This window comes from Myotis myotis, unplaced genomic scaffold, assembly GCF_014108235.1.
Source record: "Myotis myotis isolate mMyoMyo1 unplaced genomic scaffold, mMyoMyo1.p scaffold_m19_p_1, whole genome shotgun sequence".
NCBI classification, from domain to species: Eukaryota; Metazoa; Chordata; class Mammalia; order Chiroptera; family Vespertilionidae; genus Myotis; species Myotis myotis.
Genome location: NW_023416313.1, coordinates 132589619 through 132602954, shown reverse-complemented (window position 1 = coordinate 132602954; position 13336 = coordinate 132589619). Strand labels below are relative to the sequence as shown.

Below are 13336 nucleotides of genomic sequence, written 5' to 3'. Positions count from 1 at the left end.
AAATATAATTAGATATATATATAAGTGGGTGGGAAGTGTGTATTTGAAGATGGACTCTGAAAAGTACCCAGCATTGGGAGAAGTAGATCCAAAGTTGTAGGATTGGGCAAGTGGTAGCAGATAATGATATAAAAGTAGGGCAGGGCCAGATAGTGAAGGACATATAATGTCTTGCCAATGCCCTTGGTCTTACTCTTATGGGCACTAGAGAACTATTGCAAGTTTCAAGTAGAGAAATAATCATACCTGTGTTTTAGAATGGAAAGTGGAACAACGTTGTGGATGGAGAGAAGATACTAGACACAAAGAGACCAGAGGCAGATAATTACAGTCAGCCAGGCAAGATTGGGAGGGTTAGTACATAAGCAGTGAGCCTGAAGAGAAAACATGAGAGACATTTAGGAGGTACCCAACTTGGTAACTCAGTAGGAAGTAACCCCCAGTTTCTATCTTGGAAAACTGGGTTGCTGACTGGAGGGTCCTGACTTCTTTAACTGAGATAGGAAAAGAAAGCAGAAGCAGCCTTCAACTCTGGATGGGAAGTAAAAGTTTGGAGCACAGGAGAAAAATTAGAGTTAGAAGCAATGAAATATGACACATAAAACCTATGCTTTATTACCTTTTTAAGTGTAAAAAATACTGTACATTTTTAAAAATTCACAATGCATTAAGTTATCTTTTTTATGCTGTGACTTTTAGAGTCACCAAAATACAAATTTGTATCTCTATACACAAACACAAACCTAAGCACACATGTGGGGCCATAGATGGTTGCAGGTAGAACACTGATAATGATTATCTGTGTTCAAAGGTAGAAAAAACGGTGAGCTCTAATCACAGCCAACTGCAGTGTCAATGCCTCAGTCTTGGAAACACTAAATGATACAGAGTATGTGGGAAAATCCTATTGCTGTGCCTTGCATATAAAAGGTACTTAGTAAATGTTACTTAGTCTACAGGTGATGAAACATCTGCATTTGCATTAAGCATAATATCCTATCTAATAAAGAGTGAATATGCTAATTGACCCTCACACTGTCGCAAAATGGCAGCGCTCACAGCCAATAAGGAGGGAATATGCTAATTGACTGCAACACCCTCAAAGATGGCAGCGCCCACAGCCATAAGATGGTGGTGCCCAGTTCCCTCAGCCCTGCCAGGGCAGCAGGCATGCAGCAAGGCCTGGCCCGACCCCAGGCGGCCTGGCCACTCCGCGTACCTGCCTCTGGAGACCCCCAGTCCCCTCAGCCCCCAACTTGCCCAGGGCCAGCCCAAGGTGCAGGCAAGCCTCAGATGTCGGCTGCCCAGCCACCCAGGGCCGCCTGAGGCTCAGGTAACCAGGGCTGGCTGAGGCTTGTGCTGCCGGCAGTGGCAGCAGCAGAGGTGTGATGGGGCGTCGCCTTCCCCTGATCGCTGGGTCACCTCCCACCCCTGAGGACTCCTGGACTGTGAGAGGGGGCAGGCTGGGCTGAGGGACCGCCCCCTCCAGTGCATAAATTTTCATGCACCAGGCTTCTAGTATAAAATAAACATATGGCCGAAACTGGTTTGGCTCAGTGGATAGAGCATTGGCCTGCGGACTGAAAGGTCCCAGGTTCGATTCCAGTCAAGGGCATGTACCTTGGTTGAGGGCACATCCCCAGTAGGAGATGTGCAGGAGGCAGCTGATCATGTTTCTCTCTCATCGATGTTTCTAACTCTCTCTCTCCCTTCCTCCCTGTAAAAAATCAATAAAATATATTTAAAAAAAAATAAAATAAAATAAACATATGAAACTTTGGCTTTAGGACTTGGCTTTAATTTAGAACCCTCCCCTCAATTTAACTCCCATTTTCTCTTCTTTCCTTGTTATTGCCCTCTCTCCCTACCCCCCAACCCCCAAAGGCCCCAGTATAATTTCAACAGCCCTTTCTTCTAGAACTTTGTATACTGGTTTGTAATATTTGTTTACTATCCTTTGCTAAATAATTTCTCACATTTCTTCCTTACTCTGAGGCATGATTATTATAGATAAGGACACCATGTCATAAACGACTTGAAGCACAAGTTCACACACCCAGAGGGGTGGAGCTGGTTCTCAAACCCTGGTCTGCAGTGAGCCCTTATCTGAGTGAGACTCAGGCACCTGTCCTAGCACATTTCTTGTACATGCCCAACATTTAGTAGCTGTTCACGGGATGATTGCTACACAAAGGGGAATTGGAATGTTAGACTACAACTGTGTATTCTCTTTACTTAGGAGTTTCTGGGTAGGAGAACTTAATGGTTAAGGGTACAGGCTCTGAGATCAGGCTACCTGGGCTAGAAGCTCAGCTGTGTGACCCTGAGCAAGCACACCTACCCTCGCCTTCCTCAGCTTTCACTCCATAAAATGGGGATAGTGATAGTGCTGACCTCTTAGAGTTGGCCTCTTGGGAGAGTTAAATGAAGTAATCTATGTAAAATTCTTTGAATAGTACTTGGTAAATTTCAAGCACCCAGTAAATACTGATTCTTTTTAAACTTTAGCAGTCCTAGCTAAGTATCTTTAGAGGGATGAATATAAATATTTATTAAGTAAATTTAAACAAATATACATGAACAAATTGTGTGTTTTTTAAATGAGTGGCCAGAAATGTTTCTCTCTGGGGGCAGGATTATGTAACCCATATTAATTAGCACATTAAACAAAATTGAAACCTATATTACACCAACACAAAAGCAGAAACCCCAAACCAAATTTTAGATTTAAGTACAATATTTTTTGACACATGTACAACCCAATAATCTAGTGGTATTCAGACAAGACAGTTGTGACTTTTTTACAGTTCCTGTTTTTTCCTACTTAGTTGGATATATTGGTTTGTGATTTTTAGGGCAGATGTGCATGGCTCAGGTTTGTTCCATTGTTGTTGCTTCTTGTTTGGCTAGTTTTTTGGCTTCGGTGAAACACTAAGATCAGTTTTTTTTAAATACTTTTAAATGTTTTTTAAAAACATTTTTCTATTTTTGTAATAACTATGAATATTTTCCAGCAAATCCTAAATTACACAAGAGGGTGCAGGCTGGGCTGAGGGACCCCCCTCCCCGCTGTACATGAATTTCGTGCACTGGGCCACTAATTATTAAATAATTTAAAATGCATTGGTGCTTTCAACAGAAGTGGCTTCTGAATTTAGAATCTGTTTTCTTAATTTCTTTTTAGCACAGTAAATAAAGCAATTCACTGGGAGCTAGTAAAGCAAATCAACCAGGCAAGCTGTTTTAAAATTTTATTAATTGACACATTGAATTAAGGCAGTATATGCTTGTTAGTGTAAGTTCCAGCCTAGGCTGCCTAGGTTCAAATCCTTACCTCATTGCATATTAGTTAAGTAATTTTTATAAGTAACCTAATGTCTCAAAACTTTAGTTTTTGCACCTGAAAGTTGGGGATAATAATTGTAGCCACTTCATAGGCTGAGAGTTAAGTTAGAAAACCCATGGAATGTGTGTTACTAGGGCCTGGAATATAGTAAGTAGCAAATAGTAAGCCGGTCTGAAACTGGCTACCTGTTTTTTTACATAGAGACACAAACTATTGTGTCTAATTTATTAATTTACAATTGAAAATCTGGGGCTAGTACCCACTCTGAATATTCATACACTTCTTTTTACTCTTTTAACCTATGATCACATATAGCTTTTTACATATCTTACTAAAATTTGGTATTGATCCTATATAATAACGAGGTGATATGCAAATTAACCCTCATGCCCTCACAAGATGGCTGCCTATGACCAGGCCGGCAGGGGGGTTAGTGAGGGACAACCAAACGACTGAACAAGCAGGCTGCATGGGGCAACCAGGCCTGCAGGGGGGTTAGTTAGGGATGACCAAACGACTGAACAGCAGGCTGCATGGGGCAACCAGGCCAGTGGGGGGTGGGGGGACATAAGGGGTGACCAGGCCGGCAGGAGGGGCAGTTGGGGGTGACCAGGCTGGCAGGGGGGGCCAGTTAAGGGCAACCAGGCCGGCAGAGGGGGACAGTTGGGGGCAACCAGGTTGGCGGGGTGGGAGGGGGGCAGTAAGAGGCAACCAGGCCAGCAGTGGGGGGCAGTAGGGGTGACCAGGCTGGTGGGGGGGGTTGTAGTTGGGGGCGATTAGGTGGCAGGGGGGGCAGTGAGGGGTGACCAGGCCAGTGGGGGGTGGGCAGTTAGGAGCAACCAGGCTGGCAGGGAGGGGGCAGTTGGGGGCAACCTGGCTGGCAGCGGGGGGGCAGTTAGGGGCGACCAGGCGAGCAGGGGGGACAGTTAGGGGTGATCAGGCCAGCACACAGAGGCAGTGAGGGGCAATCAGGCTGGCACACAGAAACAGTTAGGGGCGACCAGGCAGGCAGGCAGGTGAGCGATTAGGAGCCAGCGGTCCAGGATTGTGAGAGGGATGTCCTGGATTGGAGAGGGTGCAGGCTGGGCTGAGGGGGAGCTCCCCCCCCCACCCCCCGCACAAATTTCATGTACCAGGCCTCTAGTACCTTATATAAAAAGCCTCTATCAGAAATGTTCCCTCTGTGATTAATTTGTATCATTTCTTTCAAATTGTTTTACGTATTTTTCTTTAGATTATACAGGGAAGTCACATGATATTCTCATAGGGACTTAAGGGGAAAAAATTTTAATTTACCTGCTTAGAGGATCTCTTATCCACAGTAGGTTTGGACCCAAACTACAGTTGCCAACGCTCCACACAGTAAAAAATCCACATGTAACTCTTGACTTCCCCAGAATTTAACTACACAGTTGTTGCTCAGTACCTGAGGGGGACTGGTTCCAGGACCCCCTGTGGATACAAAAACCCACAGATGCTCAAGTCCCCTATGTAAAATGGCAGAGAACAATACATGCGGTAAGCTCTTCACATCCTAGGACTCCCACTGTAGATCAAAAACAGTACGTGGATTTATGAAAAAATCCATGTGTAATTTGACCCGCACAGTTTCAAACCCATGATATTCAAGGGTCAGCTTACTTCAGTGATGGCGAACCTATGACACGCGTGTCAGAGGTGACACGCAAACTCATTTTTTTGGTTGATTTTTCTTTGTTAAATGGCATTTAAATATATAAAATAAATATCAAAAATATAAGTCTTGTTTTACTGTGGTTGCAAATATCAAAAAATTTCTATATGTGACACGGCACCAGAGTTAAGTTAGGATTTTTCAAAATGCTGACACGCCGAGCTCAAAAGGTTCGCCATCACTGGCTTACTTCTAAGCAGAGGGAGACCACAACTGAAATGGAAAGAGAAACAAGATAGCTAATGTTCACAAACCTGGGTCCAGGAACATTTTCAAGAGTCCTTATGACTACATGCAGTTTTTGCCTCCAGAACTTCACTCAGTGTAAGAGGTAATGCCACTAGATAAGGAAAATTCAACATGTGATACATTGTTGTGCTGAGTGGCTTAGGTACATGGGATGCATGAAAATCCAAATTTATAGTGGGAATTCAGACTCTTAGCTCTTAAAGTAATGACTTTAAGTGTCATAAATTATGCCCCACACTTTGGATGTCACCATTCAAAGATCTTAAGTATTCAATAGAATTTATTGAAACATATTACTTCAGTAATCAGTAGAGTCTGAAAATTGGTGTGCTAACTATCTGTCTTCATGGGAGTATCAAATAGTGATTCTGTCCAAGGAAGTCTAGTTTTTAAAAGGATATTCATTTGGAATGCTGGTTTCTGTCATAGCCATGATTAGTAAGCAGGGAGATCTCATTTAATCCAGAGACAGTAAACAAAAAAGAGATTCAAAGATACAATTAAAGAGTTTAGCCTGTTTTTAAATATATATACAAAGATGTGGGTCATGAGATGGTAGTAATCCACTGTGTGGTTATATTTATAAAATGGAGAAAATAAAAAGGTTTCATGTGAAAATTTGAGATGATCTTTTCTTCGTTATCCCAGAAAGTGAAGCTATTTTTAAGAAATTTGTTTGATTGTGTTGCATTGTAGATATAATGTTAGTGCTCATTCACCACCAGCTAAGAAATCTGCCTAAGAGAAAGGACCTGAAAAGCAAGAAGGGGGCAGAGATTTGTCACCTCTGCTCTGGCTGCTGCCTCAACTAATAAAACTGACTCCCTTATACAGGGTGCATAACTGGGCGAGTTCGTGTTCCTTGATCTGGAAAGAGTGCTGTAAAAAAAACACATATTTTTTTGGCAGTAGAAAGTGGAACAGGAAGCTTTGACAACTTCTGTTTTGGGATAGTGTCTCAGAAATCAAAATACTATTATGATCTCACAGGGAGTCTCTTGGCTCCATAGAAACTTCCAGCTATTTAGAGTTAGGACTCACAGCAGATGGCAGAATCAGCAACCGCATCTCTGCCTCCTAAATCCTATATCCAGGGCCTGATGAAATGCTATCCTGTCCCTCCTGTACCCCTTCACTCCTCACCAGTCAAATGCTTCCTAATTATCTGTACCTCTCTCATATGTAGCACTTATCACTTTCTACTTTGCATGGTAGGTATTTGTGTGTGTGTCTCATCTGCTGAGTCCGACCTTAAACTCCTTACACACGGAGGGTGCTCAATAAATAGATACTGATTCAGGCAGGTCTGTGTTCTCTGGGTTCTCTGCTCTGAGTTAGCGCAGATACTTTTAGGAAAAGACTGGGATACTGGACCACGACTCAAACTTTCAAACCCACTTCTTCATTTATACAGGAATAAAAAATTGCTAAATACTAGTCACATTGAATGAATTTCTACATAGCTTTTTGTGTGTTCTGACAAATATCTATCAGGCACTAATGGGGGGTTGGCACTCTGAATACGAAAGAGTGCACAGTCTGATGAGAAACACAAACTCCCAACTAGATGAATGCAGTGTGGGAAGGGCCATAAACGGAACTCATAGGAAACACTGTAAGTGCGAGAAGAAGGGAGGGGCTAGTTCTGCCTGGCGGCTAGGAAACAAAGTCCTACAAGATGAGTCACAGTCACGGAGGAGGTCCTGGGAGTCCCAGAGGTCAGGTGGCTGAGTGTTCAGAGCCTGTGATGGTTTCAGAGTTATGGGGATGAGACAGGTCGGCATCTTTCCATTCCCTCTTGCAAATTTAAGAGCGTCTATTTCTCCCTAGACCCTCAAATATTTGGGAGTAGTTATTTCTACAAAGTAGGCAAGGATTCTTTTGTTTTCTTTTTTTCATGGCTTTCAAATGATACAGAAGCACTTAGCAAAAATCTGCAATCAGTTCATTTAGAATTTAAGGTCTAAATGCAGCCATAGAATGTGCAAAATAAAATTCTGCTTATGAGCAAAACTTCTTCTGAGATTATGGTGATAAAGTTCTCTCAACCCTAATATTTCTACATTGAATCATTTGACAAATATGCTCCGGGTGCCTGGGGTGTGCCAGCTTCTGCTCTAGGAGTTGGGGTCCAGCCCCAGTTCCCATCTGCCTCCCCTGCTGACCTTTACCGGAAGCAAGATGCAAAAGTCGGGAAACAGTCTGACAGCTCTGTTTTCATAGTGGTATTTACCAAGCATTCAGAGACCAAACGTTGAATGGCAGAGTGAAGCTGAGAAATGAGATGTCTTTCTGGACGACCCAGTCGGGAATTCCATTCGGGAGGGGCAGAACCCAAACTCCTTCCTGCGCCATCTGAATAATTTAAGCCCTTCTCTGCTCCCTCTGTACTCTGACCATAATGTGCTAGGCCTTTTGAAAAGCAATAGGACAAACAAACATAGTAATTCCTATTTTTCTCTCCAGGAGAAAAACTAATCCCAAATCCTCGTGTTTCTAGTATGATTTAGAAAAATCTAAAGTAGTGCCAGGTTTGCAAAGTAATAAATATGATAACTGAGAATAAGCTTTTCTAATATATCTTAAGTGAGATTTCCTTCTGACCTTTTTTTAAATGAAAGTTTACCAGTTGCATTTCTTCATATTAAAGTTACTATTTTAAAGTCATGTTATGACCAACAGATTATGACTGAGTTTTTATCTATTAGACAAGAATTTATTGAGTGCTTACTATGTGCCAAGCCCTACAGATACAAAGTCGGAGTTCCACGCACCAGGAAGGACCATAGTCCAGTAAATAATTTTAATACAGTGTAATAATTACAATTATATAAGCATGTCAGATCATTAGTGGTGACAAAGAACACATAGTCACCTCCTTGGGCAGGAAGGAGTTAGGAAAGATTTTTGAAAAGGAAATGATGTGAACCGAGTGTGGAAAGATGAAAGGCGAGTTGTGAACATTCATGTTGTGGTGGCAGAGAATGTGTTATTAGTGTCTGAGCATATTCAGTAGAGTCTACGTTGAAAGGCACCTTACAGATCTTCCAGTCCAGTGCCCCAGTCACGAAATCCCTGACAGGGAAGCAGTGTGACTGATGCACTCATTTTCCATTGGTGCTCTGGGTATAGCTTCACATTCCTTCCAAAACTAGGGGTCGGGTAGATTTAAACTGCCTGGGGCACCTATCTATCATTTACATTTATTTCATATATTAGTTTACATGAGTTTTCATTGGAGAGAAATAACACGGTTCTGTAGCTAAAAATACTGGCCTAGTACAAAGAGCATGGGACCTGTGGGAGAGTCTCTTATTTGTGTCCTTAAGCAAATGAAATTCAGTTGTCTCATGGAGGAGAAAGTGATCTGTCAACTGTAAGGCACTGAGTATATTTAAATTATTTTTAAGTCATTTGGGCCTGAGTTCCTTCATTTAAAAAATGAGGATGTTTCACCCAGAAGTCTCAAGTCCCCTGTAGTTCTAGAATTATATGATTTGTGATTACCCAGCTTTCCCTTGGCTAAATCTAAAGACAAGAATGCTTTTTCAGTGTACTCCTTCCATTGCTTTTGACAAGACTTAACATTGAAATTAAAGCATCTTGTTTTGTGAATTATAACTAGGAATTGGTTTTGTAAATTGCAAATACACACAAAGCTGAGATGAGACTGTGTGGTTCATAGGCTGTGGACATTGTAATGGCTAGTAATGTTTATTTGTTGCACATATGCCCAAAGTCAAATGCTTCAAATCTTGCTTTTAATAAAATATTTATGTTCTTTTGGTAGCCAGAAGTGCAACTTGCTGAAGGCTTTGATGTGTTTATGCCTAAATCTCAGCTGGACTCTATATTGTCAAACTACACTCGCTCAGGAAGCCTTCTGTTTAGAAAACTGGTGTGTGCGTTTTTTGATGACAAGACTTTGGCTAACTCCTTACCCAATGGGAAGAGGAAAAGAGGACTCAATGACAACCGGAAAGGACTAGACCAAAATATTGTGGGTGCAATAAAAGGTTGGTCTGCATCATTTCATTTTATGGGTTCTTTGTTGAGCTTTGTTTCGTTCCATAAAGATGCAGCTGAAATTGTAGTAGACTAAGTGGAGGCTCATTTAATAGGCCGTTGGCAGTTTACCCACTGGCATGGCTTTTGAGCGTGAGCTCTGTAACTCACCACTCTAAATACCACTAGAATTTGGTAATGTTCTAGTGATGTTCATCTGTTAAAATAACAATTTAAGAACTAGTGTAATCTGCTGCAGAACTAAAAAGAAGTTGATTCTTAATCGATTTTTAAAATGAAGATATTTTTCCTCTCAGTAATTTCTAACTAAGAACTTCATCAAATTTCAACTTAAATTTTTAATTGTAAATAAGAATAAAGCTATGATGTTTTTTGAAAATAAAGTAAAACAGTTGTCTCCAAAGGTCAGAAGTTGCTTTTAGAAGGTCATTGCTTCCAAAGACATTTTAAATGTAAATGAACCCATTGTGAAACCAAACCCTGTGCATCTCTACACACTCCTGGTCTCCTCTGTTCTCCTGGCTTTGTGGCATGGAGCCATGCCAGGTACATGCAAAGAAGATCATGGGTGTCTTCCCGTCAGCCCCTGTGAACATGTGTCTGAATTCCACCGCATTAACAATAGCCATGCAGGTGCCTGTATGAGTCGATACTCGTTTATATCCAGATCCAGATCCTAGACCTCTTTCTTAATTTTAAAATGTTCTTGCTTAGGGCTCTGATAAATGTTATTTTAGGTAATAGAAGTACATAGGTGTTATTTTTTAAAGGAATGTAAATGAATTCTCAACTATAAACACAACTACAATGAAAATGAAATTGTGCATCAGGCCTTAATGATTACTAGAATCGCTGCCTTAGTTCCTACATTTTTGGCTTGTGGACTGGGACTGGATGCAGAGGCCCTTTCCTCCCCACCCCTGGACCCGTTATTCTACAAAATGAGCAAATTAATTTAATAGTACTTAAGGATACTTGGAAACCTACAATGAGCTTCACAAAGTAATATGATTTTTAAATGGAGTCAGCAAGTTCCAGACACCTTTTGTTCATGGCCAGAAGGACAAAAGCCTTCATTAACAGAAAATTTTTCATTCTCCAACAGAATTTTTTTCACTTAAAAGTGATAGTTGAGTTGTACTAAGTAAGAAAAACCACAGAGATATCACAGTCGGTGTCATTTCTGAAAAGAAGGATTCGGCCTGAAGTGACACTAAAAAGATTGCACCACTGGGAATGGCCAGTGGTGACCAGGACTTGAGGAGGTGAAGATTTAATGTGGCTACGGGAGACAGGAAGGTCAAGGCTGGTGCTGCTTTCCATGGCTGAAGCTTTGAAACACACTGAAACGGAGCCAGGATTTGTGTTAATTTTCTTTTTTGGGGGGGACAGTATATTAAGATTATGAAAGTGTTTGGAAATTGGGGAAACATACATGACCATGTTCCAATTTAACAATAGAAGAGTTACCCTAATAATAAATAGATGGTGATGAAATATATCATTACAAGTAGACTAAAATGGGTTACTACTGTTTTCAAGCTAACTGGACATCACACAGTAGTTTAAAAATGTGTATTATAAACAGAAATAGAGAAGATGCCTTAATTTTCTTCACAGCCTGACTCTTTAGCTAGAAATAAATATGGCAATGAGGTTTCTGCTCCCTTTGCATAATAAAAGTTATTCAAATCAAAGAACTTAAAGTTTCTATACACTTCTTATATTACTGAATTAAATCTGCATTAAAATTCTTTTAGAACAACAAAGTAAATATGAAATAGGTAGAAATCTACCCATAAACCACCAACAACCTAAGTCAACAAATATTGTATATTCACTTGTTTCCTTGCAGTGTTTATTCAGAAACATTTTTCTTTTGTTTTTTCCTGATTACAAAAATAATACATGCTTGTAAAAATTCCAAACCATAAAAAACGTATGGAAAGCTGAAAGGCCTCCATAATTTCACTCTGCAGAGGTTACTGTGTACTTTCCTAGAATCTTTATTTAAAGTATGAATGCACTATAGTTTGTCTTTCTTATAAGAACATTCTCTTTGTACTTACTGGTCAGCATTTTCACCTGATTGATTCTGATCATTTCTTGTTAGTATGTTAAGGACAAGCTTTGTCTTAAATATTTTTTATTACTTGTGGCACTTTACTGAGCTTTGTACAGAGTAGGGTTTCTGAAAATACACTTTGGGTGAGTGGATAGAAAGGATTTTATTTTTCATCTTGACTTTAGCCTAAATTTATTGGCCTATTGGGTGTAGCACTCAACATGTATCTTTATGTCTTCTCACAGCTCATTTGTAATGATCAACATTAAAACATTGTTATAAATTTCTACCAGTTAATAAATTGTCATGAAAGCAAAAAAAAACCAAATAGAAACCAAAATTAAATATAAATTTGAATACATTTCTCTTAATTCCCTAATACTTTTTTCCTTTGCATATTACACTTTAAAAGTTTATTAACCTACATATTGTAATATAAAGTGATTTTTGGAGGTAGCTATTAATTGAAGGTCTTTTAGAATAATTATATTCAGTTTTTCTTGCTATTAGTAGAGAGAAAAAGAAAAATTTATTTCCCTAACCCAGGTCTTTTGAACCTGAGCAAACTGGGAAAGTGAAAAATCATTTCTTTATATATAACAGTGACAAGGCTACTTGTGTTACTACTGCTGTCTACCACAGACTTTGAAAAGATTTTGCAAATATTATTCAGTCTTCCTTTCTCTGTCTTTTGAGATAATGCACCAATACTGTATTAATGTGAAATGTTCTACAACCTAGGAATATACGAAGACTGGTAGATTTTATAAAATCTGAGAAGTAAAAATAACAGTGGAGTCTGGGTTTTGTTTCAAAGTGATTAGGTTGGCTAAGATAGCAATGGGAAAAGAAGTGGATGGAAACCTCTAAAATGCTTATAAATAGGAACAGAAATGGACTGAAAAATAAAAGAATTTATTGTGTAATAAATACAGAGCTCTCTGTAGTGATAATTAAAATCCCCATGACAGTACCTTGAAAATAAAATAGAATCCTCTTTGTAGAGATCACATTTTTTCACATAGTCTCATCTGTTTTATGGTGGCTAATAGATATTGGTAATTCATTAAAAATTCATTTATAGGTATGACCCAAGGATCCTTAATGAGCAGTACACCTGAACACTTTGAGCTCAACTGGGAAGAAGCAACATATGCTCTTATTAAGTGGAGGGTTAGTGCCCAGTTACGCTCTTCTCACTTCAAGCTGTACCTGCTGAAGACCATCTGATTCTTGATATCATTTACAGGAGACCATGAGTTAGAGCCACCTAAATAGTGATGGAATCATTGGATCTCTGAATGCTCTGCAGAAAATACAGTTACCGCAAAGCCATTTTTAGAACATGGGTTATGATTTTTAGTTCAGCTCCATAGACATTAGCTGAGAAAGTTTTATTAGTATCAAACTACATTAGATTCTTAAATCCTCTTACATTCCAAGGAAATTACATATGCTTGTCAAGTTAAAGAACTGGTCAACTGCTCTTCATTTTACTCTAGGCAACGCACACCTGCTATACACACTGCTGTTCTCCTGGGGAGCGGTCAGTGTGATGGTCTGCCAAGGCACACACCAGGCCTCAGAGCAGCCCTGGGAGGGAGCACTCCTTGGATGGTGTACTCCAAAACTGAAATATGCTTCTGACTAGACTAGAGGCCCGATGCACATTTGTGCATGGGTAGGGTCCCTAGGCCTGACCGGCGATCAGGGCCAATCTGTGGGGCGACTGGTGGGGTGATCTGGGGTGGTGCTGGCCTACTCACTGCCTGGCCCCGCCCCCAACCCCCCACCCCCGCCCCTGCCACCATCAGTTGCCTCCCTCTGTGGGGCGATCAGGAGTGTGGGGGTCCCACTGGCACCCACCTTAGCTGGCCTAGGGCCTTCGGGCTGGGGTCAGCTCCTGCATTGAGCATCTTCCCCCTGATGGTCAGTGCGTGTCATAGCAACTGTTCGG

The 13336-nt window shown here is 40.6% G+C and overlaps 1 protein-coding gene across 4 annotated transcripts in view; it reads left to right on the top strand.

Moving 5' to 3' along the window:
• Positions 1 to 13336, top strand: part of BEND7 (BEN domain containing 7) — an 81277-nt gene that overhangs the window by 34923 nt on the left and 33018 nt on the right. For all 4 annotated transcript variants that reach the window (XM_036352761.1, XM_036352752.1, XM_036352767.1 and 1 more), the window contains one exon: positions 9079 to 9304. In XM_036352761.1, the coding sequence (XP_036208654.1) occupies positions 9079 to 9304 (226 nt within the window). The remainder of the gene's footprint in view (positions 1 to 9078; positions 9305 to 13336) is intronic.